General features: G+C 40.3%; 2 protein-coding genes across 13 annotated transcripts in view; one reads left to right on the top strand and one right to left on the bottom strand.

Annotated features, from left to right (window-relative positions):
- MIPOL1 (mirror-image polydactyly 1) overlaps window positions 1-10,976 on the bottom strand; it is a 178,657-nt gene extending 167,681 nt beyond the window's left edge. For 3 of the 7 annotated variants that reach the window (XM_021401824.1, XM_021401830.1, XM_021401829.1), the window contains exon 1: window positions 10,839-10,971. The gene's annotated coding sequence lies outside the window, so the exon portion shown is untranslated. Of the gene's footprint in view, window positions 1-7,699; window positions 7,771-9,581; window positions 9,670-10,838 lie in introns of those variants that run through there. The other 4 variants (XM_021401825.1, XM_021401828.1, XM_021401827.1 and 1 more) reach the window with 3 other exon arrangements.
- SLC25A21 (solute carrier family 25 member 21) overlaps window positions 13,672-25,782 on the top strand; it is a 238,127-nt gene continuing 226,016 nt past the window's right edge. The window contains exon 1 of one of the 6 annotated variants that reach the window (XM_021401834.1): window positions 13,672-14,218. In XM_021401834.1, the coding sequence (XP_021257509.1) occupies window positions 13,965-14,218 (254 nt within the window). In that variant the 5' untranslated portion in view covers window positions 13,672-13,964. The remainder of the gene's footprint in view (window positions 14,219-25,782) is intronic. The other 5 variants (XM_021401836.1, XM_021401831.1, XM_021401832.1 and 2 more) reach the window with 5 other exon arrangements.

The following is a 25,782-nucleotide window of genomic DNA, read 5'->3' as shown; positions in this document are numbered from 1 at the left end:
TTCGAATGAATTCTGGCTAATCTATTAAGACAAAAGATCTTCTCAATCTATTGCCATTTAAATAAAATAATGAAATAGCCATTTGGCTTACTTGCATAATTAATTCATGCTGACACCGTACTTCTGTGATTAATTCACATCCAGCTCACAAAAGCATACAACAAAAATGATTACTCTTACTTCCTACGTTAACTATGAAATCACAGGATATGAGCAAATAAGTGATTAAAGCATTTTATCAAAGCCTTATTTGTATAGGCAGTTTCATATACATAAATATCAAGTTGTACATCCAGTATTAAAGTAGTTAAATACATTCTTAATTGATTGAAGAAAATGTTTGGCATTTTTTCCATATTGTCATTAGATTTTATACAAAAATAGGTACAGGTGTTCTCTGATAGCTTTTTCAAAGTAAGCAAAACTGATCAACAGAAGTCCTTCAGTAAAACTACACTGCAACAGATAGCTAGAGAGAAATTTTTAAAAAGACAATAGTTTTAACGTAGTCAGATTCTAGAAAATAAACAGTTACAAATCCTAATACTTGCATATTTAAAATTAATTTCAATATAGCACTTAGGGGGGTTGAGACTCGATGATCTTTGAGGTCCTTTTCAACCCAGGCCATTCTATGATTCTATGATAGATATGAATAGACACACATATAAATAGTGTAAAATCATTTAAAATATTTAGAAGCCAAATTAGACTATTTAGGAAAAGACATGAGCATCAAAAACTTTTGATCCAGGATCAAATATTTTAAAAAGCTAAGCAAGGAAGCAATCACAATTTCCAAGCTTGTACGATCCACTTCCAAAGGGAAATTAGAACAAAATCACCCTCAAAGTCATTCAGCTTTCATAAAAGGTTGTCACAGATGCATATGATTTAAAATACCTTAGCTATCAGCTGATTTTCCCTCTTAGCTGCCTGATGCACTTTTCAACTAAAATTTGGGACATCTACATGAACAGTATAGTCTGTATTGTTTACCTCATAAATGTCAGTATTGGGACAGTTTATCCTGCTAGTTTCCTTTATTGTTAAACAAATGTACCGTAAATAGGGATAACTAGCCCACAATTACGGTTCATTAGCCCAGCAGGAACTCTCTCTCTAGGCATGGGCCAGATTGTCAGTATATACCACATGTATTTTACTGACAGAACGGAAAAATGAGTATTTCGTAAGATGCTTTGCATTAGATCTAACAAGCTTATTTGTCTGAATGAACATTAAACCCCTAATATTAAAACTCTTCCCTGTCCTACTGCTAAGATGCAAATTTAAGCCACAAAAAGTTCAAGGATCTTATGCAAATTATTTTTGCATAAGACTGCAGTTGTCTAAGTGTTCTCTGTCCCCTCATTTGCATTCAGAAACCCCTCAGATGACCTTTATCTGTCAGTTGCTGTATCACATCTGGACAATGCAGAGGATCAGAGGTCTCTGCACGTTACACTTTGTTCTGCTTTGTATGAGTTCTCCAAGGGGCTCTCATAAACTCATTCCCCACTTCAGTGTGACCCGTTAAATGAAGCAAAAACTCATATTACTTTACGGACAATCTTTTACAGTTCTTTGAGATACTCTTGACTGTCAGGAGAAAAATCTATTACTTCTGTCTATATCATAATTCAGAATTATCATGTTTCAGTTACCACCTGAGGTCTTTTGGATTAAAAGAGATGGAACTGAACACTAGAAGCCCTGGATCTTCCCAGAGCTTTCCACAACTGCTAGTTCTATATTTCCATCATCTTCCCTGGGTCAGAGGTTCAGACCTTCCTTCAAGATTTGCTCTTAAACATTCGCTGTATTTCTCTGCTAATACTTCATAAAATCCATAAAATCTAAAGGGCTCTCAAAAGAAGCAGGTGCTGATACATAAGGAATGCTGAAAGCACAGATTTAGTCTTCACTATCTTCAGGGCAACTGCCAAATGCTACTGATGCATGGAGCATAGAAAAACATTTGTTATCAGTCATCTTGTCATTGTTTTCCCTGTGCACTGGTAGGTGAGATTTGGGTTGTGTTTTTTTTTTTTTCTTTTTAATATCAAAAACATTTTAAGGCCAGCAAGTTTAGCGAAGGCTTGTCTTTCCCTCCCCCCCACATTTAATGATCAGTAAACTCATCTTATTGACTCTGTCACTCATTGCATGTTCCATACAAGATTATGAAGAAGCTCTTCTTTTGCTTATAAGAGCAAACACTTGTTAGCATGTCATTTTCTGGACCATTTGCCTCCGCAGCTTTATCCTGTATTTCACTGAAAATTTTACTGACAAACTATTCCCTATGAAGTCCCCTGCATCTCCAAAAGAAAATGCTCCTTTACCAAGAACATGAGCTAAAACTTAGTAAACCTTCCCTTAATAATTGTAAGATTACTATGCCTTCTGCCTCCACATCACACTATCAAGGGTAATATCCTCAGAACTGAAGGTATGTACCATCATCCTCATCAAACTGTTTGGATATTTTGCTGATGTTTGAAAAGGGATAACAGATACTGGACACTTGGCCTTCTGATGTTTTATACTATGCACTATTTGCACAAGATTTTTTTTTGTTTGTTTTTCTCTCTAGGAGGAAGAGGATGGAGGGAGTTATCACTTTTCTTCCTGATCTCTGGTCCAGTGGGACCTTCAGCTGCACTTTCCATCCCCACCAAAACTTAAAGTCCAAGACGATCTTTGGTGGTTGAATTCTAACTACTTAGAAAATATTGGCAAAGCAACTGACAAAGTGTTTTGCTCAGATGTCTAACACAATCTGATCTCTTCAAAACTGCTCACTTATAACTGCTTCTAGCCCAAATGCAAACTCTTCAGTATCTCCATGGATTTTATTTTTTTTAAACTCTTCTTAAAAACACATCACTGATGTCTTTCAGGGACAGAGTTCAGATCTCCTCACACATTATCACAACGTTCTGACAGGCCTAACTATACACAGTTGGATGAAAATAAGTGATATTTTAAAAACTTTAGAGAACTTTTTTAGAAAGAAAAAAAATACTGCTTGAACGAGGCCATCTTCTAATTGTCTTTATTTTTTACTTGCATTTATCAATGGCAGATACAAAGAGAAATGAGAAGTTAGCTTCATGTATATGTTTCACAGACACACATTTTGTTGCACTTTGGAGAGCGTGCTCCAGGCACGACTGACACTTCAGTGTTATATTACAGTTTGCTAATGTTCTACATAAAAAAAATTCCTTTTTCCAAACCATATGAAAAAGCATCTATTAACAATCAAAACAAATAGAGCTACCCAAATGACAGCATTTCAGTACAATTTTAGCTCCGTAACTTCTCTCTGACAAATGTTTTCACACTCTTCTACCCTCAGTCCCTAACATCTGAATGCAGGTTTCATGTGCGTAATAACCAGCACACAGAAACACATTTTCCCATAGGTTATTTTAGCTTGCAGCTCAGCCTGGTGTTCCTGCAGCCACCAGACAACCCTGCAGCCTGAGGACGGTTGTATTTCTCTGTCAGGCTGTAAGGCACAGGGGTGCTACTGCACAGACATACGTCAGAGCCAGAGCACCAGGACATACACACCCTTCACACTGTGTAGAAACGTAAACATCAGTCCATCAGTTTCAAATAAGGAGTACAGGGTGTGTGTTACACAGGGCAAGCACAACCCTAATCCAGCAGGTTTTGAAGTACATACTTATTGACTGCAAAAAACAACAACAAAAAAACCCAACAAACAACACTGAAACACAAGAAAAAAAACGAAACCCTACAGAAAAACAACACCAAACAAAAAAAAAAAAATTACTACTTCTAAAATATTATCCCGCGCTTCCTCTTTAAGAGCTGCACCTCATCTCTTTAATTAAGTAACCGTTCCCACATTGGATCAGTAATGAGTCTGCCTACAGGGCTGCATCTGGTAAACTTATTTTTAAAGAAATGTTTGCAATCCAGATATTCTTGAGTTTTACAAGCGACCCCACAGACATCAGCAAACCTCGTCCACTGCAGCAACGAGCTGAGCAGTGTACCACAGCGCCCGCACCAGCGCAGGCGGGACGTGCCCAAGAGCTACAGCTGCTAAGCGGGGGCGGCGGGTACCCATGTTGCGCACAGAGCCGCCTGGGTCTCCGCCTGCCGGCCCCGGCTCACAGCGCCACCTGCTGGCGAGAGCCGTGCGCTCCGGCTGGCTGCTGCTGCATACGAACTTTAAGTATAGGAAATCTTTTAGAAATTTCCCTGTATTTCTGCATGGTTTGGGATATCAGTTACAGGTGGTCTTCATCTCTATGATTATACTCCTTGCCTTTCTGACCCTACTCTGCCTTTCCGTTGGTCTCCCTGCCAGGACACTTGCCCACAGGCTGACAGGGCACAGCTCTCCCCTCCAATGATGCCAGCAGCTTATCTAGGACTTGATGCAAGAAAAGAGATTGCACACAGAAAGGACTGTGGGCTCCACAACTTGTCCCTGCTTCCTCCTTTGTTTTTAAACAGGTGTAAGTCAGCCAAGAGGGTCCAAGTGCTGCAGGTGGACAAAGAGGTCAGGTAATAGAATTGGGGAAAGACCGTATCCCCTGCATCATACCTCCCTGAACACCTCCCCACAAAAAGAGGAGAGAAGAGAGGACATTACTTTAGCCAGGAACACTGGGGACAGCCAAGAGATACGGCAGGAAGAAGGCAGGGATGCAGCAGGGAGTGACAAAACCCAGGCACTATGGGACATCCCCCAGAGGCAATGAGCAGTGGTGAAGGAGAACAGCAGTGAGCGCACAGCACTGCCTAGGGCCCAGCTCTCCCTCCCTGTAGCTTGTTCCCTAAAGGTATCTGAAGAGACTCATGGACAAAATCTCCTACACTGAACTCAGCTGTAAGCACCACAGAATCAGACTAGAATGCTTCCTTGTCTTTTGTTTTTAACGGAAAGGAAAAGCATAATTACTTAATTTGAACCCAAAAGGTGCATTTTCATTTGCCAAATTCAAATTTTAATCCAAATACATTTTGACATATAACTGAGCACAACTATGGGGTTGCTGAGGTCTCTTTAAGGAACAATGACATCAGCTGAGAAGGATGTAGGTGTGGAACCACATCCTTCTTCATCATATGTAATCAGGTGCAAAGGGAAAAGTTTAACTTCAAGATTCCTGTGGTCTAATGAAAATAAATGCAATTACAAACAGATCCATGCATATGGATCTATTAATAACTGTTTGTTTTCCTTTAGACGTAGATCATGCAAACGAAGTATTTAACTATTTCAAGACTTCAAGACTCATTTTTATTCTATCTTAAACTGTTTACACTGACAGCAAGCCCACGGTATCCTGACAATTAGCAGCAAAAAAAGTGAAATAAAAGTCAGTCGACACATGTGAAATCAGATGCTAATTGGTATCTGACTATTGATTCTACTTTGCTTACTCTGAACAACACGATGTCCTTGAAACCATCTCTAGCAATCATCTAGTAATAATCTGAATAAAGAAATTCAGTGTCAGAAAACATTTCTGTAGCTCCACCAAGGAGGTAACACACTTCAAAAAAATTACATAAAACAATTTCAGCTACTTCCCAATTAGAACTGCATAACTTTCCCTTAACTTTGTATCAGCTGCCCAGTAGACAGAAGCATGTATGTTTTATTTTGACTTAGTTTGTTACTAGATGGCATACTGAAAGTGCTGAGATTCTGACTAAAGTCAGTCTTTCCCATCTTTTAAGACAGATACATTCAATAGATCTTAAAGCTGTGGTGGACATTTCATAGTACTATTTTCCTCTTTACAAGGAAGGTACAAAGGAGCAAACATATAGTGCTTGTGTGAACCTCTTCAGACAAGGAAAGCCACATCCTTACAACAGCAAACAGAAGAACTGCCTCCATCTACACACACATACTCACAAGTACGCTACAGCTAACCATGCTGAAAATACTGCCTTGTTTCTTATGCCTGTATCTTAGAATTTACTTAAACAAGTTAACACATTCTCATCTATCAAGAACTTAATGCTGAAGAATCCTACAGAACCTGAAAGTTCTGCTTACTTGAATGCAAATCACAAGAACACTACATTGAGAAACAGAATCCTAAAGCAAGTGCAATTGTAAATCATAAAAATTAGAAATGAAGAACCGTACTTGAGAAAATAAACGTGCCTTTCTAAAAGCAATACTAATAACTTTACCAGAGGATGGATATAATTTATGCAGTGACAGCAAGCATAAATGACAACGTCCAGACAGGATACTCCTCTACATTTCACCACCCAATCTCTTTCATGTAAGACTAGCCATACGTTTAAAAAACATATATAACTACTTATAAAATTTGTATCTACAAATACCATTACTGAGAGAACTAAATGCTTAAAAAAGAAAATACTTAATTTTGCATAACTGCTTCCAATAGCATTTAAATCACCACTAGAAAGTCCTGAAGTAATTTTCTAATTATGCTCAGTCAGCACTTACAGTCCTCTAGGGACACTCAGCTAGAAGATGAGCTACCATTTTTCTTGATAAGTATGCTTACCTTTCTACCCATCACTTAAGCTTCTAAATCTGAAAACATAGGGGAATAAAAAAAGAAAAATACAATAATACAAACTGGTATTTACTATCAGATGTCATGTGTAAGCAGCAAGAAGAGTTTCATTTTCTCACCTGCTGGTAGCTTAGAATTAACAGAGAGAAGACAAATACATAATTTGGAAACAGTGTAAAGAAAGTGAGTTAAAGCAGAGCTGATGACACCCAGAAGAAACAAACCACAGACTTCTAAAAGAGAAGTCAATATTCATTGTACAAATATTTATACACATTTAACTTCTGCATTAGAATCTGAAGCAAGGAACAATAATATTTTTAATCGTGCTCTGCCAAAATAAAAAAATAGTAACACTTTTCATTTACATACATATCAACTGCCATGCTTTAGAAAGCCCTATTCCCTTTCCCCAAGCCAATCCAAGCTCAGTACCATTTGTTAGATTCATGATAAGTGACAGAAATTCTGGGTTGGGTCACACAAAGTGAAACCCATACATATATGCAACCATGAAGCAGCTCTTCAGCACTAAACCCTCTCTTTACAAGTCAACATTTTTATTTATAAACTAAAATACAAATCAACATAAATCACTGGACTTAAAAGACCATTAAAAACTCAATCTGTTAGCTTCAAGTATAGCAATCTTTGATCCTCCATTAAGATCCCTCATGGCGGAACATAACAGCAACTCCAGTTCAGATTCCCATACAACTGTGCTCTCCTTCCATCAATTCTGACAGGAACTGCCACCCCCTTCCTCCACAGAACTGATCGATAGCCAAACATTTTAATCTTTCTTTGTCCCAATATTACACTACTGAGGCAGATTAGATTTTTCTAATTTATTTCACACTTAACATTTAAATTAGAGCATAGCTGGCTGAAATATTACTACTTAAATGAATGTGTAACTTAAAGATCAAATTCTATCTTCAACAGATTTACATAAAAAGACAGAAAGGATAACATTTGTCTACCAGCATGTTATGTGGATCTCCTTAACTCAATTTACTATGGATTTAATGGTGCAGGAATTAATGCCCCTCCAGGAGCTGAAATCATTACCAATTATTTCTTCCGCAGCTACAACATAATCTCATTTCCCTGCAACTAGTGGAAGTTTTGTCACTCACTTGAAGGCAAGTTGTGTTTGTTCCTTGATTTTCTATTCCAGCAAAATGACGTCATAGATGCAGACTTCTTTCTAATAAGAAGATAACATTATGAACCAGTGTCATGTAATTTATTCCCTGCTAAAATTGAGAGCAACATACACATATGATAATTTTAACTATAGAAAAAGTTGCCAACAGAATTATGTTTGTCAACATGAAGTTCTAGTATACATTTTAAAAACAACAAACATTGATTCTTTTTGTGTTCTGCCTTTTTCCTTTAGATAATTCCCTAAAAACCAAAAACAATATCCTACAGGTATCAAAGGTCCTTCTTCAATATCTTCAGAAGACTCCTTTTTGTTACAGGACTGCCCAACAGGCTGATGCATACCAACAACGTCAGCTGCACCCTCACTCTAAATGGATTCCCATATACTTAAGAACACTTTCTTTTTAAGAATTGCCTAAACAAAAAAAGGCATATCTGCCTGCCTACAGGCTGACTTGTTTTTATTTTTTGACTTGTTAAAATTGTGTTACTGCTGCGTTACACTGCAGACTCACTCACACAAAAGAGGAAGCCAGATGCTGGATCTTCTTACGATGTTAGGCTGCATTTCTACTTGGGGACACCATCATTCATCCCCTTCCCTACTCTGTAATCCACAGAAACACCCCTGAAAGCGGCGTGCAACCTAAAGCCATCACCCTGCAGTAATTACAGTTTTCCATTTTAACTTTTGATCTGTCCTTAACAGGTTAAAGTCTATGTTAAGTGCCATCATGGCAAACAGAAGTCTGCTGCTATAGTTTCATACCCTGGTTCACAATGCCAGTAGGGAGCACGCATACTGCCCTACCACCTAACGAACTGGTGGATCAAAGCAGCACAGATTCCTCTCAGCAAATGAGAGTACACACTGGTTCCTTCCACAGCTGTATCCCTTCCTTTGAAAGGAACAGGCCAGTGCGACAGATGATACTTCTGGGAGTTGCAACATTATCGTGTGGCAAAGTTTGTTAAGACACTGGAGCCCAGACACTTTTTGTTTATTTCTTTCTTTTAAATAAGTTTTTAAACATTTATTGCCCTTCTTATCTATCTTCCTTCTTTTGATTATTGTGATCAATTAATAACTTAATGATTATTTCCACATACCAGCACCAAAACCCCGTTTTCACCCCTCTAGCACTTTCCATCAAGCTCTGAACACTTCCTTGTGTTCCCACCAACTTCAGGACTCTCAAAAACACAACACGCAGAAGACAAGGGCTGAGTCAGAGGGTATTAACACCACACTCGTGTAAGTGCCAGAAATACAACTGCCTGGCTGCAAGAAAAGCCCAACAAAACTCTTTTGTTTCTTCATGGTCAAGTAGATCAATTATTTCTAGTATTTCTAGTTCAGCACAGACTAGAATGACTTCTAAATATGGATAGAGAATAACAGAATGCAAAGAACAAGAGTAAAGCTTCCTTCTCCAAAATGAGAAAACTAATAATTTAAACAAACTAACCCCATCAAGAAGTCTAATTAGTTCTGAAAACTGGGGACGAATATTTTTTAAAATTTCATTTTCTACCCACTGTGTTGGGAGAGAGAGTGGTTCTCATTGCAAACTGTGATGGCAATCGGAAATGGGATATAAAAAAATGTGGTACTGCTGCATGAAAAACTATAACAATTTCAAAAAGGGCAGACAGAAGTGCATACAATAAGGAGCTTTTCATTAAATATAAGGGACTATATCACCTTCCTGACCACGAGATCCACTAGCTTGGTTTGAGCCTTACCAGTCCGGGCATTTAGAATAAAACCAGACAAAACGAGTAGGAAATGGGCAGGAGGCAGATGTGTGCTCTGTCCCCGTGTGTTCTCACCACAGGCATTTTTACCAGGAAGCAAAGTTCAGGGAGGGCTGCAGACTCTTCAGTAATGCTGTCGCTGATCGGATGCAGCACAGCTTTACAGCCCCGCCTCCTTCCCCCAAGCTTGCAGCAGCAGCTGTCCCTTCTGAAATACGGTACACGACCGTTACTGCCCAGCCCTTCCACTCACTTTCTATGCTGCACCTAGAGCTGTAGTCACTTATCCTCAGCTGGACGGGTAAGGCAAACGTATCGCTTTCAAGAGAATGATAACGGTGACGGGCAGAAGAGCTGCACAGCCTGTGTGCACGGGTCAGCTTCACACCTCTGTGTAACAGCTGAAGGACCTCACTGTGCGTGGCTACATTTTGTTATGCAAACAAAACCAAAATAAAAACAGAATGGCCACTTCACACAGCATGTTTATGCTAACAATTTAATTTCGTTTTAACTTTTCCTAGAAGTTTACAAAATATTTAAGTCAGTGACACAACGTATTTAAATAAACAAAGAAGATAAAAACGGCGGTTTCCTGCCGATCCAAGGGTGTGCTGCCAGAGTAAAACATGTTCTCAAGGGCAGACAGAAGCAACCCTCCAAACTGCTCACGCCCCAAAAATACTGTTTCTTGCTTCAAATGAAATAGACCTTTACAACACCATCAAGTAAACAGGCTCGTATGAAACTTACTTGAAGTAGAAGCTGAAGTACAAAATGAACGGGAACACCTTAAACGTGTTTGTTTTTAAGTCATAAATTTTCAAAACAGAAGCACAGACTACAAACTTTACTTTGGTATTTGTTAGCGCGTGTGTGTTTTTTCTGTGTTCCCTCTCTTTTAAAGGCATTACAATTCTGTGTGCTGCCCACAGCCTGTTCTTGCCTGACTACAACATCCAGCTCTGACCTCCCCAGTTTGCTCGGCAGGGTTACACCCCGAGCTCCCCCCGTGACTTCTTCCCCCCGGAGGAGCAGCTGCGCGTGGTGCACTCTCCCACCGAGCTGACACCATTTCACACTCCAAGCCGCGTACCCCTGCGCGTCCAACTCGCTTCCCACTTTCCCAGCCATGCGTGGAACGACCGGCGCTACTCCAGCGCCGGGCAGCCTCGGGGCCGCGCAGCCACTGCCCGGCGGCGGAGCAGGCCCAGCGGGAGGCGGGGAGGGCCGAGGGGGCGGGGAAGCGCTGCGGGCAGAACGCGAGGCCCGGCCGCGGGAGAGGGACCAAGCTGGAACCCGAGCGCCGCGGAGCAGCCGAAAGAAGCGCCCCGCCAGCCCCGTTACCTGCACGCTCCTCCCCCGCGGGCACGCTGCCGGCGTGCAGCCTTCACAACAAAGCCCGAGAGCTGCGGCTGCGGCAGGAGGAGGACCGAACGCGCCGCCCCCGCGAGCTTGCAGAGCGCAAGGGCCGGCGGCGGGGCCGCGGTCCGAGGGCGGGGCCCAGCGGCGCGGCGCGGCACAGCACAGCACAGCTGCGGGGCTGGCTCGGGACTCGGGCCGGGCGGTGCAGGGCGAGGCGAGGCGAGGCGAGGCGAGGCGAGGCAGCTGGCGCCGCCGTGCGGGCGGGAGAGGCGGCGCAAGGCCGAGGTCTGCGGGGGGTGTGAGGGTACAGCTGGCGTCTGGTCGGCCTGTGCTCCCCGTGCACGGGAAAAAGTTTTTTTTGTTTTGTTTTGTTTTGTTTTGTTTTTTGTTTTTTAGGAGGGGTTAGCGCTGGAGTGCTACCCAGGCTGCCGAGGAGCGGTATTCCCCGCCTATGGAAAGAGAAGCTCTGCCAAGGCGATGGAGGAGAATGGAGAACCGCATGTATGGGTTTGGGAAGAGGCCGTGTGGAAATGGGATTAAGCCTGGAAGTGCTTTGGGAAACCTGCACAATGGGAACGCTGCCTATTGAGGGGGAGCAGGGAGGGAGAACTGCAATATATGAGAGAATTTTAGCAAGAGAATTTAATAGTGCTGGGGTCAATAGATTTGGGTTTTAAATACAAGCAGATTTTTATTAAACCTTTTAATTGGAGTGACACCTTGTGCAGACAACAACTCTATCCAAACAGCTTCTTCATCTGATCATCTCCAAATTTTCTTGACTGTTGAACAACTCCAGCAAGTCTAGCTTAATACCAGATTTGCTATTTGTATTAAAAGAGCATTGCATAGTGAGATCTACATCCCTATAACAAGTGAAGTAGTGATGTTTCAGCATCTGGTTTTTGTTGATACCAAACAGTGGAGACTTGGTGATCCTGCTGTATTTAATTGAGCCACAGTCTCAAAGAGCAAAACCAAGGGAACTAATGCTAATGTTAATGAAACATTGAAGTTGAGATTTTAACTACTTAAATGTCATCACATTGGAAGTTCTTTAATTTTAGGAAGTTATTCTGTACTCCCAGAGCAATTTCCATTCTGCTCTTACAGATATCAAAGAATTCAAGTTACTGTTTGTTTGCTAGTGCATGCAAATTATATAACTGAATATTATACCTGAATTTTATTGCTTCATTAACTCTTTTGTGTATATTTTGTATGTTCTCATATTTTACAGTAGCAATAAAAACTTTTCCCTTTGTTCTAAATTATTGAAGGCTACATTTCATTCCATCCTTGGAACTTCTAGTCACTTAGCAACATTTGTTGCTAAACTATCACAACACACTCGCATGCACTCTACAAACTAACATCAGAACAATACTTCAGGAGCAGACTTCATGAAAGCATTTTCCAAATACGTTTTTATTAAGTTTTTAAGTTTTGACTTCCAAATCCTAAGGCACCTGCAATTGTTTCTCAAAACAGGAAAATGTATGGAAAGGTTTGGCAAATGATTCTCAGAAGGGTGAATGAAGGGGATGAAAGTACTATAGTTTCAAAACCTTAAGCACAAAACCCACTTGTAGGCTGCTGATAAATCCTCCCTTCTCAAAATGCCCCTTACTGTAGAACATGATGGGTTTTTGTCTGAACACAGGTTATTTCCCAGTGAATGAGGTGGACAGCAAATCCTTTTTCTAACAGAAAAAGAACTGGGTGCCAACATTTGCTTTTAGTAGTTGTGCTGCAGGAATATATGATATGCACCTAGGTATAAATTATGCTTTTAAGAGACTTTAGACTTAAACTGATGAGTTTGTAAGATAACAGCAAACTGTGGTGGTGTTTTTGGTCTTGTTTTTTGTTTGTTTGTTTGTTTTCCCTGTAGTGAAGTAAAAGAAATAAGGATGCAAAAACTACCTTTCTTTTCCCTCTCTTTTGAAGACGTGCCAGCGAATCTAGCCTCCTAGTTTTATTTCAAGAAGTTCAAGGTCATTCATGGTCTTCAGAATCACTTTGGAGATAATGTGAAGGATTTCTGACTCAAAATGAATATTCTTGTCTGTGTTAACAATGTAGAGCTGTTAGCAAGAAAACAAACAAATTAATCCCTGGTTATCCATGTGACTGTTTAACAACAATCTAGAATCTTATTCAAGGGACATTTCCCTTAAAATCTGTGTTCTTAACTCTAATAAATGTGCCATTGAGATCAACACTAGCTCTGTTTTCTCCTCAAAACCAGTGGAACCATGCTTGTATGTAAGTATCCTCTCACAGTTAGAAAAGGAGTAAGCTTGAGCTGAATGGACAAGCCTTCTGTTGGCTTAAGAAAAATTAGCAGTATTAGAGGAAAAAATGGAGAAGACTCTGAGAAGCCACAGTGCTACTCAGTTAGGGAAAAGACAGCAACGACAGATGGGTTGACATGTAGACCTACACCCACTGCCTAGCCCTGAGAATAAATATCCTTGGGTACTCCACATCCATACAGGTCATCTGTCCTCCCTTTCAGCAGTGTAGCCAGGCCCAGACAATCTCTGGGGAAGAGCCTTTGGCCAACATCATCCCCTGCATTGTACTCTTGACATCTTCTGAAAAGCACTGGTTGGCCTTTGCAGGAATAACGCCGGGGACTTTCAGAACCAGGGCTGACTGTGTCACAGTACGCAAGGCCATGCTGCATTTAGTTTACCAACATGAGCCTGCAGGTCCGCATGACAGATGCAATGTCCACCCCAAATCCCTGTGTCCTTTGAACACTGCAGAGCTGCAGCCATAGTCCAAAGGCTTTTAAAGCACACTGTGCTTCAGAGAGATGGTGAGTGAGCCACCGATGCCTCCTGGAAGCAGAGCAGAGGGGAACTGGTGGGCGTTTGCTGGGTCTCAGCCCCGGTAGGGACCGGGACTGCAGGAAGCGTGTGCTGTGCGGCACAAACCCCCAGAAGTAGCGAATGGCCCGAGGCGGCGGAGGTGGCAGCTCCTCCACCAGCGCGCTAACAGGACGCGGGGCACGGCTGCTCTCCCGGCAGTGCAAAGGGCTGCCGGGCTCCTGGCTGGCAGCGGCTCAGCCGCCAGCCCGCGCCTCGCGCTGCGGCCGTCATGGGCCGGCGGGCAGAGGGCAGGGTCCGGCTCTACCCGGGCCGTGCCGCGGCCCCCCCGCAGATAACGGCGGCTCCCGCCTCCCCCCGGCTCCAGCGGGACGGCTCTGCCCCCCTCCCGCCCCGCGCGGCCCCGGCCCCGGCTCGACAGCCGGTCTCCGTCAGCCGATCTCCGCGGGGCGGTCAGCATGGCTCGGCAGCCTGGCGGCTTTCTGCAGGAGGCCTCTCACCAGATCGCCGCCGGCGGCTCGGCGGGTAAGTGCGCGCTTCCTTCGCGCGGGCCCTCGGCGGGGGAAACTGCCCGTCCCGGCGCGCTCCTCCAACGCGGGAGCGGCGGTGGGGAACGGTTCCGCGCGGGAGCGGCTCCTCCCCCGGAGGGAGCGGGGAGGGCGGCCGGCCGGCCTCTCGCGCGGCGCAGGGGGTCTCGAGGGTCTCTAGGGTCCCGATCCCTTGGGCAGCGCTGCTGGATCGCTGCGGCTACTTCTGGAAGCGTGCTGCCCCCCCCGGGGGACGGGCATTTGCGGTGTATCGCCCTCAGCACACCCCGCAGCCCCTCGGGCGATAAGGCTGCCGTTCAACTGCTCTGCCCTCGCGTCCCTCGGTGGCTTGTAGGAAAGGTCCTTCTCGGCTCGCAGGAAAGCTGTAGTTACGTTACATTACTTGGACTGGGAACTAAGGAAGTCAAAGCCACCCACAACACTGTAATAACAAAAGCGTTGCTGGGCTATTCTATTAGTCTACTTCCTCTACATAATGATAAATCTAAAATATTTATGTTAGGTGTGGGGAGTGTTGACACCAGATCCTGCTGTTTCAGTGTGTGTTTGTAAATCCTTTTGGCATCTCAGAGTCAGCATGCTGTTTGCCATGTTATGTTATAACTGAGAGAGGAAAACTGTTTCATGTATCATTTTGGTGGTGTTGTGCTTCCTCTTCGTTCCCCTGACTCTGCAGTCCTTCACGTTCAGCCCTCGGCTTTGACAAAGAGATGTCACAGCAGAAAAGAGCTGTGCTGTCCTGGCCCTTCCTGTGTGCTGGATTTACACAGCTCTTCGGTGGCTTTGGAAATCCTAAAGTGTTTTTAGGCTCTGCTTGGTACCCACCCCCTCTTCCCTCATGAGAGAAGAAGGGTTTAATCAGCGCCAGCCTGTTGAAGGCTCTTCAAACCTGATGAGATACCAAGATGTTTTGGCAGCAGATTTTCTGCATGACAGATTTCTCTGCCCATAGCTGAGGGTCTGTAAGTGAGTGATTCAGACTGATTGAAGTCAGTATCTTTCCATCCTCTGAAGGCTGCCTGGTCTCTTTAAAGGAATTGCTCTTGTTTGCAGAAGTAGAGTTTGGCAAAAATATTGGAAAGAAAATTGTCACAGAGCTGAAGGGGGAGTCCTACAGAAGGACTGCAACTGGAAAACAGAAGTATGTTTGAGGGTGGTGTAGGGAAGAGATGGACTGAAAACAGTGCTTGTCTAGCAGGCATAAATGTTAAGGTGACAGCCTTCTCCTTTCAGGGAGACAGCTAATCTGCACCTAACACTTAAAAGTATAATAAGGAAAGCCTATTGCATTTAATCCAGAGGCATCCTGCTAAAGTGCTTGTAACATTTTGTGTAGTCTCTTTCTTAACTCCATTACTGACCTTGAATCTGTGCAGAGATCTCTACTTACTGGGTATGAAGTAAACAAGGTCTGTTCCTTAGATCTTAATAAAAGCAGCATCATGACAGAGGGGTTTTCTGGTATTGGAGGGAAATGGATTAAACTTGAAAATTAACACTTATGACACATGCTTAGAAACTCAGTGGTATTCTTGGTGAAGAAGATAGAAGAGGAAGGCTTTGAGGTCTTCAGTCCAGTGGTTAAATTTCAGACAAGTGTGGATCCAACAGGGAGAAGATGAAAGCAGGAAGGAAAGGATGGGGGGGCATGAGTTGCTGAGAGTGTACGTAATATTTCACCCTTGTAGGGGACTTGGTAGCCTGAATTCAGTTTTCTAGTATCACTTTTTGACACCCCATATTGCTTTTGGCTGCCTTTGCAGAAGGACACAGGGCTTTTGTAGGCCCTTTGTCATATTTACTGGTGTGTGAATACCACAAATAGCCCAGGGTGTCTGTGCTACCTTTACTACAGGCTGGTATTTAGTAGGAAACTGGAAAAAAAAATCACAATGTGAACTTATGCACAGATCTTTAAGAAGTTCTGATCATCTTATCTGATACAGTTAAGCAAAAGGAGTGTAGGAAGAAAGCTTTAAGAAAGTTGCCATAATTTGGTGTCTTTGTTAAAACAGTGGTAGGAAAGTAGCAAGGTAAGTCAGAGAACAAATTGTACAACAGAGTGGGTGTAATAAATGTCTGCGTAAGTAAAATGAGAAGTTATTTAGCATCTGCATGTCTGATGCAAAAGGATATGATAAGATGTGATTCTGCTAGGTCAGGTAGAAAATGATTAGAGATAAGTCTAAGCTGTCAGAACAGGAAGAAAGGGATATTTGGAGCTTTATGGAAGAAGACAGGACTTGTTCGTGTATTTGATAAAGAGAGGGGAAGGGGGAAAAGAAATCAAGCGTGACTCCTAGTCTCCAAGCCTGATAGAATGGAAGATACCAGTGTGCTGAAGTAAGGAGAAATGCAAGTATTCAGTGTTGTAAAAGAAAAGATTTAAACATACTGTTGTGTGTTTGAGGCATTTCTGAGTTAAAGATAAACTTGATCAGTGCTCTGATACCACTGAACTGTAGCACTCAGGCATGACAGGATCTCAAACCTTCTTCATGTCTTTGGCAAGGGGTGCATCTGCTTCTGTGGAGCTCAGAGTTCAACTTCATGTTAGACAGAAAGCTCTGAGGGTGAACTCGGATCTTAATATGAAGTCTTACTTAGTCTTGATTTATGTGCTTCCTGCTGATTTTCAGTTTGCTCTCATCTTTTGGATTCCTGAATGGAACTTAATAGTATAATTGAGAATACTTTGATTTCGTTTGCTTGCCTTGGTGTAAAGAGATGAAAAGGAGTTTGATTGAAATGCTACTGGGGCGCTTTGTTAGTAAGTTTTGCCCCTTCCAGTTGAGTGAATTGATGGCATACTCCTTTTCTCTAGTGGGTAATTAGTATACTTAGGCATGCGTGGATCTTACAGGAAAAAATAAACAGAAAACAAACCCTTTAAACTGTAAAAATCACTGTGGAAGGAAGAACTTTGGAATTTGTAACTGCAAAACTGCTTTATATTTAGGAAGGCAAAACAGTTATTTCAGCAGCCCTGCCCATGCGGAGTTAAATTTACGGGAAGAATAATTTATTTCTCTGTTTCATAAGGATCAGAAAATCATTGTTTCTTCTGCCAGTATGGAAGAGGCAAAAATTAAAGTGATAAATACTGTTACATGTAAAATCAACAGAGATTTCTTTCCATAGAAAAAGGAATTGAATATTGCAAATTACATTGTGTGATACCAAGGTAGATTTGCCAAGATATTCTGATAACAGCCTCTTGAGTCAGTTTGAAAGATTGAGTGAAATGTCATCGTAAACAATTGCACAGATGACCCTTGGCTGAGTGAAGTGGCTGAATTTGGTTACTCTGAAGGTTTTAGGACGTTGCTGCTTGGTATAGGTGTGTGTTCATTTTTTTTTTTTTTAAATGATGGTAGTGAGATTGCAGATGGAGACAATTAGCTGCAATCACAGATAATGTAAATACAGCTGAGATTTTATGTTTACTTCTCTTGCTCCTATATACCTTCAAATAAATGATTATCAACTTTAATTTTGAAGCTAAAATGTTGAAAGGTTTATTTACTATACGTAGTTGGTGATAAATACAAAAGATGTCTTTGAAATCTGTAATATTTAACTGATCTATAAATACTTTCCTACTATAATTCAGTGTGTTTATTTTCCTAATTCTGTTTAATAAATGATCATGAACTATTGGCTTTCTATTATTGCCAAATGAATACGGGAAAATCAGAATGAGTTGTTTCTGTGTTTTTTTTGTTTTGTTTTGTTTTTGTTTTTTTAATAAAAGCATTTAATTTCTGTGTAAGAATAACTGTAGCTGGTCTTTTTTACCCCCTCATTCTCCATATTTTCATGAAACAGCAGGATTTCTGCCTGTCTAGACTTCTGGGCTTTGATTTTTTTGGAAAGAGTTAGGTTTCCAGCAGCATTGAAATCTAATAGGATTTGGGAGTCTAATTCTCTTAAGCTCCTTTGAAAGTCCAAACCTTTTCTTTTGAGAGGTGTTTTATTTCAAGAGTAGGCGGAGTTGATTATCCTGGATTGCAGCAACTCCTTTGAACCAGATCTATAACAGGAAAACCAATCATCAGTGTAAGAGTGTTGGATGCAATATTAAAAGCAGTGTTTGGCCCTCCTATCACTAGAGGGATTAAGCAGGCAGAAATCACTGCAAGGTACACTAACCATCATGGTCTGTGAAACACCTGAGGTTGTCTGGGGAGAAGGAGCATAATGGAAGAAGAGGAAGCACTTTCAAATAGCAGGAAAATTGGCTTATTCTATCCTTCTCTCCTTGCCTTTTTTTGCTCCCCCCCCCCCCAAGTGTTGCCTTGATTATTTTGCTGAGGTTTTTTGTTTTCTTTTTTCTTTTTCTTTTTTTTGGGGGGGAACTAAAGTTAGGATGACCATTCTGTGTTTTCCTCACTGCTTTCCTCTTGCTTTTAAGTCATACTCTTGGCATTCACGTATTACTAAAATAATCACTTAATGGTCAGAGGTAGTTTCAACTAGCTAAGTATAAAGCTAAAGCTGCTAAATATCTTGACTTGAAACCATACGGTTTTAAAGAGCTCAAACTTTATTGTTTCCAAAGTCTCTTAAGGCTGAAATATTATCTGAGTATGAGTTAGTTGTTTTTCACTGCCTATACTAAATTGGCTTTTTGGGCATTAACAGAGACTGTTTGTATTAACAAACTAAGGGTGGGAAGCAGTCAAATAGGACCAGTTTCAGGAAAAAATCTTGCAAGCTAACGTATTGCAAGGGAATGAACTTGTTCTTAGCAGTAAAGCCAATTTCCTCTGCTGGGCTGAAAATTGGTGGTATTCTACAAGATGCTACGCTTAGTGTTTTAGAGAGGAATTGCTTGTTTTGAAATAGAGTGAGAAGAAGTTTGGGTGAAGAGAAAACGAAAAGAAGGTCAAGGGTTTGTAGGTAGAAATATCACACATCCTGAATTTCCTCAAGCTTACTCTTAGAAACATCGAGGTTTCTATTGTAGGAATAGTCAGGAAGGTAAGAGATGGAAGACAGACATTCACCTTGACGTGTTTTTCAAAACCTGCTGAAAATAAAACGTGAAAGATCCTTGTGAAGTCTACGCAACCCCAGAGCTTTCACCATTATGCAGTTCAGAGAGGGAATATAGTGTTCAGGGCAGTTTGGGACTTTGATGGATCTTGGAAAGTAAGTAGCTGGCTGAGGTTTCATGTGACATCTGGTGTGCAGTAAAGATTTATTCTTAAGATTTTGTACATGTAAGACTCGGGGCTTTGAGAAAGGCTATATATTTTCTACTGTTAGCTTCTAATTCAATGTATTTTATCTCAAAAACAACACAAAAGCCACTTCACTAAAACCATGACGCTCAAAACCTGACAAGTAATGATAGTGATCTTTACTCATTTGCTCTACTACCCACGAGGTGGCAGTGTAGTACTACAATAAGTTGCTAAATAAGTCACTTCCTATGGTAGAAGGTGGAATAAAAAAGTATGTTGAGATGTGTGCAGGTGAGAAGATTAGGATATGCGAATTTGGATTATAATTTGTGAAAGTAAAACTTAAAGACATATAACAATTCATGATCAGTAAATAACAATTTCATGTGTATTGCAAAGCCAATGACACTGAATTTGACTTCCATTAAATCTATAGAATTATAAACAGAAACCCACAGAAAATCACAATCAGAGTGTTATATCACTGATAGAGGTGCAAGGCTGGTGGTAAGGCAGAGATCCCCATTTACGTCAGAAAACTTGGGATAAACTTCTGGCCCAATGGAATTAAAGTGCAACTAGCTACTGATTTCCATGGAGAGGAGTATGCCTGTTGATTGTTTTATAAACAGTTAAGGCAGAGGCACAACAGGCTGCTTTAGCTTAAATTAATTTATTTCAAGTATTGGCAAGAGCATGACCTACTTGCAGATAAGTATTTCTTCAGAGCTGTACCTCAGCTTCTGTGACATTCCCTTCTGCGGCATTCCCTTGGATGTCCCTATTAATTTGCAATCATTCGTTCTTATTCTAGTCACTTTTCTATTTCAAGCTAGCGCAATAATGAATTTGGAAGAGCTTCTCGGGTGGGACACGTCTGACTGTCGAAACTCTTCCTCAAAAATGGTTATTGTATTAACCTTAATTAATCCTATTTGTAATCAAGAGCTCACACTCTCTGATGCTAAATTATCAGTTTTACAAGAAGAAAGTTTAATTTCAGTCACTATAAAATAGTAGTTTCTGTACTCAGGGTCTGTAGTTCATGTCAACAGCTTCTTTTGTAATGGAACTCGAAAGCTAAATAGTTGCAGGAAAAGTACCTTCCATTTTTCTACAGAAGGTCTTGTCCTGAGGACAGCTGAAATACCTAAGGCTGAACTACCTATAGCAGTAGTGTCCTGATGGGAGAATGGAGTTATATCTCCAAGAGTCTTAAGGCAGTTGAGAAGTCCAGCCCATACAGTGGGAAAGGAAATACAGGAGTGATTGGCCTTTAGATCTGCTTTTCAGTCTTGAAACTACACTGTTAACAGTTGCTTCCCACCCCCCCCTTCCCTGTGGACCCTTCTCAATCTGCCACGTTTTGGCAGGAAGCATAGTTTATGGGTCATCTTTCAGCCTTTAGTCAATGGATCATTTCTTGCTTTGTTATCCTAGTTTCCCTGGCTTTCTGCTGGTTTTGTTGTGCTGAAGTGTAATGTGTAGCTGGTGTCTCCAAACAGCCACAGTCCCAAAAGGAAAATGAGAGCCTTAGTATCTTCAGTTTGGAAAAATTCATTGCTTGATATATTTCACTTCCCATTAGAACTGATTGCAAGTGTTTTTGTGACTGAGTTCTATGTATTTTTCTGTTATCAATACTTATTTCTTAGTATTTAGTTAAAGACACTTAGTAAAGATTTGCTAAAGATGCATATGCATTTTGAATGTATAGTGGTTGTTCAACTTTACTCTTATCCTCTATGTCAGTGTTGCAGCATGAAAGCTTGGAATGATAAATTGAAAAGGTTTTAAAAACAAACATAATTTAGAGGCAGTTCCCATGATTTTTAGATTAATTTTGGATCAGAGTCATGAGGTTATGAATGCCAGGTGTTGGTGATGATATACTAGCCTTATTGTGTGTGTTCTCTTCAGGTTGGCTTGCAGTGCTGCCTTGCCTACGACATATATTCATGCTTAGCCTTGTGGAGACAAGTACAAAACAAAGCATCAGACTGCTTATAGGTTGTTAGAAGAATTTGGTTTTCAAAAGACTTTCTTGCTATAAATGCTGACAAGTGTCAGCATGATCTTGTACATGTATATACACTCCAGTTTGGTCAGACTTGCTAACAATGCGAGCAAGAATGGTTGCCTTGTTTGTGCTGCACACTCTAAACACAATGTCCAGCACACTTTTTATATTTCTGTGAGTATATCCTAGGTAACATCTGTTTTTCCTGGATTGCTGTACTAGTACATATTTGGAACAGTTCCTCATCAAAAATAGTTCTCCATTCAAACTTTAAGCAAGTTGAAGAGGAAAAGATTTCTGGAAGAACTTGAGAGCTTTGAGAGTCCTCGTAGTCCTGCTCCTCACACTCATTTCATGGTCTGTGGTTACAGAACCAAAACAACTTACGTACCAAGATAGTATTTTGTCTTTTGAATGAGTGCTCCATTCTCTTCTCGGAAACGGAGTTAGGATTTGAAATGGAATTAGGAATTAAGCAGGGGAAGCTGTACTCATTACTCATTCTACCTGTTACTAAGAAAAATTAAATAGCAAAACTGGATCTAAAGGCCAATTACTTAAAATGGCCTCTCCTGTGTTTTTGTATTTTAAGTAATGAAGAAAATATATATCAATATGCAATACATTGCCTCTGGCATATTCTTCCTTAGTGTAAAATGTGATGATGGATATTCTAGATGACAAAAATGAATCAAATCAACCTCTTTTTCCTGATTTGTCAACAAGGTTTTCTCCTTTCTGCAAAATAATAATTCTTAATACAACAAGAAACATAGCATTATTGATTAGATGCTTCTAAAGGGGGGTAAAGAAAGCACATGGGCTGTATTTCTGCATATATTAAACAATGAATATTGTTAGAGACTACACTAAATGGAAAAAAAATATTTTATTTAGAGTATGAAACTCTTCTAGGTTAACGTCCATAAAGTTTAAATTAGTTCAGACTTTTCTTATTAGAATAAATGTTTCCTTTTAAAAAGCATGATAATCATAATCAAGACTAAATTTGTTCTGTTATTTATTTCAAAATGATTGTACATGTTTAGCAGACTTTTGATTTTAATCCCTAGGGATATACTGCAGACAGATGTTTAGATGACCTCATGTTTAAAGTAAAGTTATACTTGGACACTACATTACATTTTCCTTAAAATCTTTCCTTATATGTCAGACTGTGGAGCAGTGCAGAAAGTATCGAATGATTTATGTTGAAAAGATACTGCTTTAATTTAAAATTAAGTTATTAAAATTCTGCAGATTTTATTTCGAGGTTCCCTCAAAAGCACAAAATGCCTGATTATGAAAGAGTATGTTTACAAATGAAAATACTGTTTCTGGTTGGAGAGTTAAATGGGAAACAGACTTTTTAAATGTTCCTTGAACTCAAATATAAATTTACCATGTCATTTATACCTCCCCCCATTGCTTGTTAAAGACTACAGTAGAATGTGTGCATTCTTCAACTAATATTATATTATAATAGGACCTAACAGTAGTCAGTACTTTTATTGTGTTCTGTTTTTGAAGGGCTAAGTAACAGTTTCTTCTCAAGCTGAAGCTGACGTCATAGTGTAGATGGCTGTGATGGTTCCATATGTGACACTGAGCAACATTTTGGAAAAGCACTTCAATATTTCATCAAGTCATAATTATCGAAATTGGTTGAAAATATATTTATTGATTGACAGATAAAAATAAGTCTCTTCAGTCTTTTGAAGTTTATATAGGCAACACTTGCTGTTAATGCGTTTGGTTAGATAAACAAGTTACCGAGTTGTTGGAATTCTGCCATTTGGAATAGTAACTGAAGTATTGTACTAATAGATATACAACTAATCTTGCCTCTGCTAAGTATTTTTCTTTCTAATTGCTACTTTTCTGACAGAATGTACTCTCTGTAGCCTGATGAAAAGGATACACTAAAGCAGTAATTAGGTGCATGGCACTTGGACTCCAAATACCCTTTGCCCAGGTCTCGCATGAACACTTCTGTGGGGCAGCCTTTTTTATGGTTTTCTGTCATTTGGGATTATTATGAAGATTGATGTAGACAGCAGAGCTGAAATCTACTTTGGGCTGGGTAGACCTTGATAAATTCATGCAGCAGCTGCAGCATTTTTCTGCCAACTCATCGAGGTCTACTGGTTTAGAATCTTTCCTGGGAGAAACAAATTATCTTGCAGTAGTTGGAGGCTCTTCTTTGTTGTAAAACGGATATTGGATGAACGCTGACATAAAAGCCATATGTCTACTCCACAAAGGGAGTAAAAGAAGAGATCTCATCCCATTCTTGAAAAATGAAATTTCATTCTGTCTCGTCTATCTAAAGTTCACTGCTATTAGGTTAATGCAGACAGAAGAAGATACGTCAGGCATGGATAATAACTGTTAATCATAACATGGATTTAATTAAAGACTAGCAAAGAAATGTGGGTACCCATGCAATGCCATTACTGTAAGCAAATAGTATTTTGTTTCTCTTTTTCTTCCTGAATAAAGATTTGGGCTTTAGCTTGTAACTCTGGAAAATAATGGCAAATATTCTTCTAAAAATCAGTGAGAATTGTTTTGCATAAAAAACAGGATGGCATCTCGTATTTCACACACGAACTAAAAGAAAATATGACCAATTTTTGAAGTGGAACTCCTTTTCTATATCAATATGCACAAGAATTCAAGCTATGTTCATGTTTTGGAAAACTTGAAAAATGTATAATTTACTGTATATATGAACTTTACCCTTTAGATTCATTTCTTCTGTAATATTGTACTTACTTGGAATTCAAATATTTCTGGCAGCTGAAGAACAAACAGCAAGATCATCAGAAAAAATACTTTTTGGAAATAGGGAAAAATAAGTTGATTTAAAAATAAATTTTATACAAAGAGACTGAAGACTTTTGAGAAGCAAGAAGTGTCAATAATATTGAAGCGGGTAGTCCTTAAACATCCACTAAAAATGTCACTTACCAAATTTTTTTGCACGAAGCTAAGGGGCAGTATATAATGAACTTCTAAAAAATTTTCTGGATAAAGCAGTTTCGCAGCGTCTTGGTTAAATATTGTTCACACACAAATTTTGTATGTTCATAAATGCTCTTTGAAACTATTACAAACACATTGATCAGGAGAGACTTGCCAAAATGCTTTACATGGACTGTCATTTGCTTGGTCTTGTGGCCTTACAGTGAATGCTTGGAATTACGGTGAAGTAACTGGCAACAACTCTTGTACTAGCGTAGTTTGATCCCACCTTTCCTACCTTTTCTGCATATCAGTGTATGTTTTTACAGTAAAAGGAATAAATAATGGGTGTTCTACGTAAATACCCATTATCTTCTCACTTAATATACTGTTATTTGCATATGCATTTGACTGTGGGTTATGCTTGTATTTTTTCATTGTACTTAAGTAGTTTTGCTAAAGGCTTCAGTGGTGTTCTGAGATTTGCAAGAATCACGTGTTTTCTCTGGTACCTCAGGAAAGATGGGCACCTGCAAGTAAATCAGACATACTCACTGGCATGCTGTTAAAATTTTGTGCAACTTGTAGAAAAGCATGGACATCATCCTGGAAGGAGGAGAGGGAGATGGTTTTGCATTGCCTGAACCATGATTTCATTATTATTTAATTTTTCTTCTTGCTTGTAGTCCTTTGTGTCCTTATCTGTGCATCTTCCAACTGTTTTTAAGAATGGGGAGAGATCCTGAGGTAGCATACTGTTGTGATGCTTGGACTGAGTCATGCATTCTGTACACTGAGCGAGGTTAGCAACTTTCAGAGAAAAACAGCAGTCAAGTAAAGATGGACTCTCATTTATTGCAAGCTCAGTTTTAAATTGCTCTTCTTCTGTTCTATCTTATTCCTCGTTTTCTACACTTTAATTTGTGGTTATAACTGCACCTAGAACCTTGGTTGCAAAACCTGTGAAAAACTGTAAACTCTGAAGGGAGACTCGGCCGTGTTTAATAAATCTCTTTTTTGGGAGACATAAGGAGGACTGGAACCTTACTTAGTTCAACTGGAATAAGGATAGCTTTATTTGTCTTTATTTTGGCTACAAACTCCATAGTTAGGAAATTAAATTCAGACAGGAATAAATCATTCTATTGCATTTTGTATTATCGTTGGACTGTTTGTAAAACTTGAACATATTTTATATTTATGTTTGCTAATTGTTTTGTAAACCCTTCAGTATTCAGGTTTGTAATATAAATAGTTTTGACTAAGGGCAAAATTAAGACTGCCTGCACTCTGCCTAAGCAAAAATTGGGCGCCTGTGGCTTACAGGGCAATTCAGAACAGGCCTGAGAACAGGGAAGAAGCTGG

This window comes from Numida meleagris, chromosome 6, assembly GCF_002078875.1.
Source record: "Numida meleagris isolate 19003 breed g44 Domestic line chromosome 6, NumMel1.0, whole genome shotgun sequence".
Lineage (NCBI taxonomy): Eukaryota > Metazoa > Chordata > Aves > Galliformes > Numididae > Numida > Numida meleagris.
Note: the sequence above shows the minus strand (reverse complement) of the source record. Positions and strands in the feature narration are given on the sequence as shown.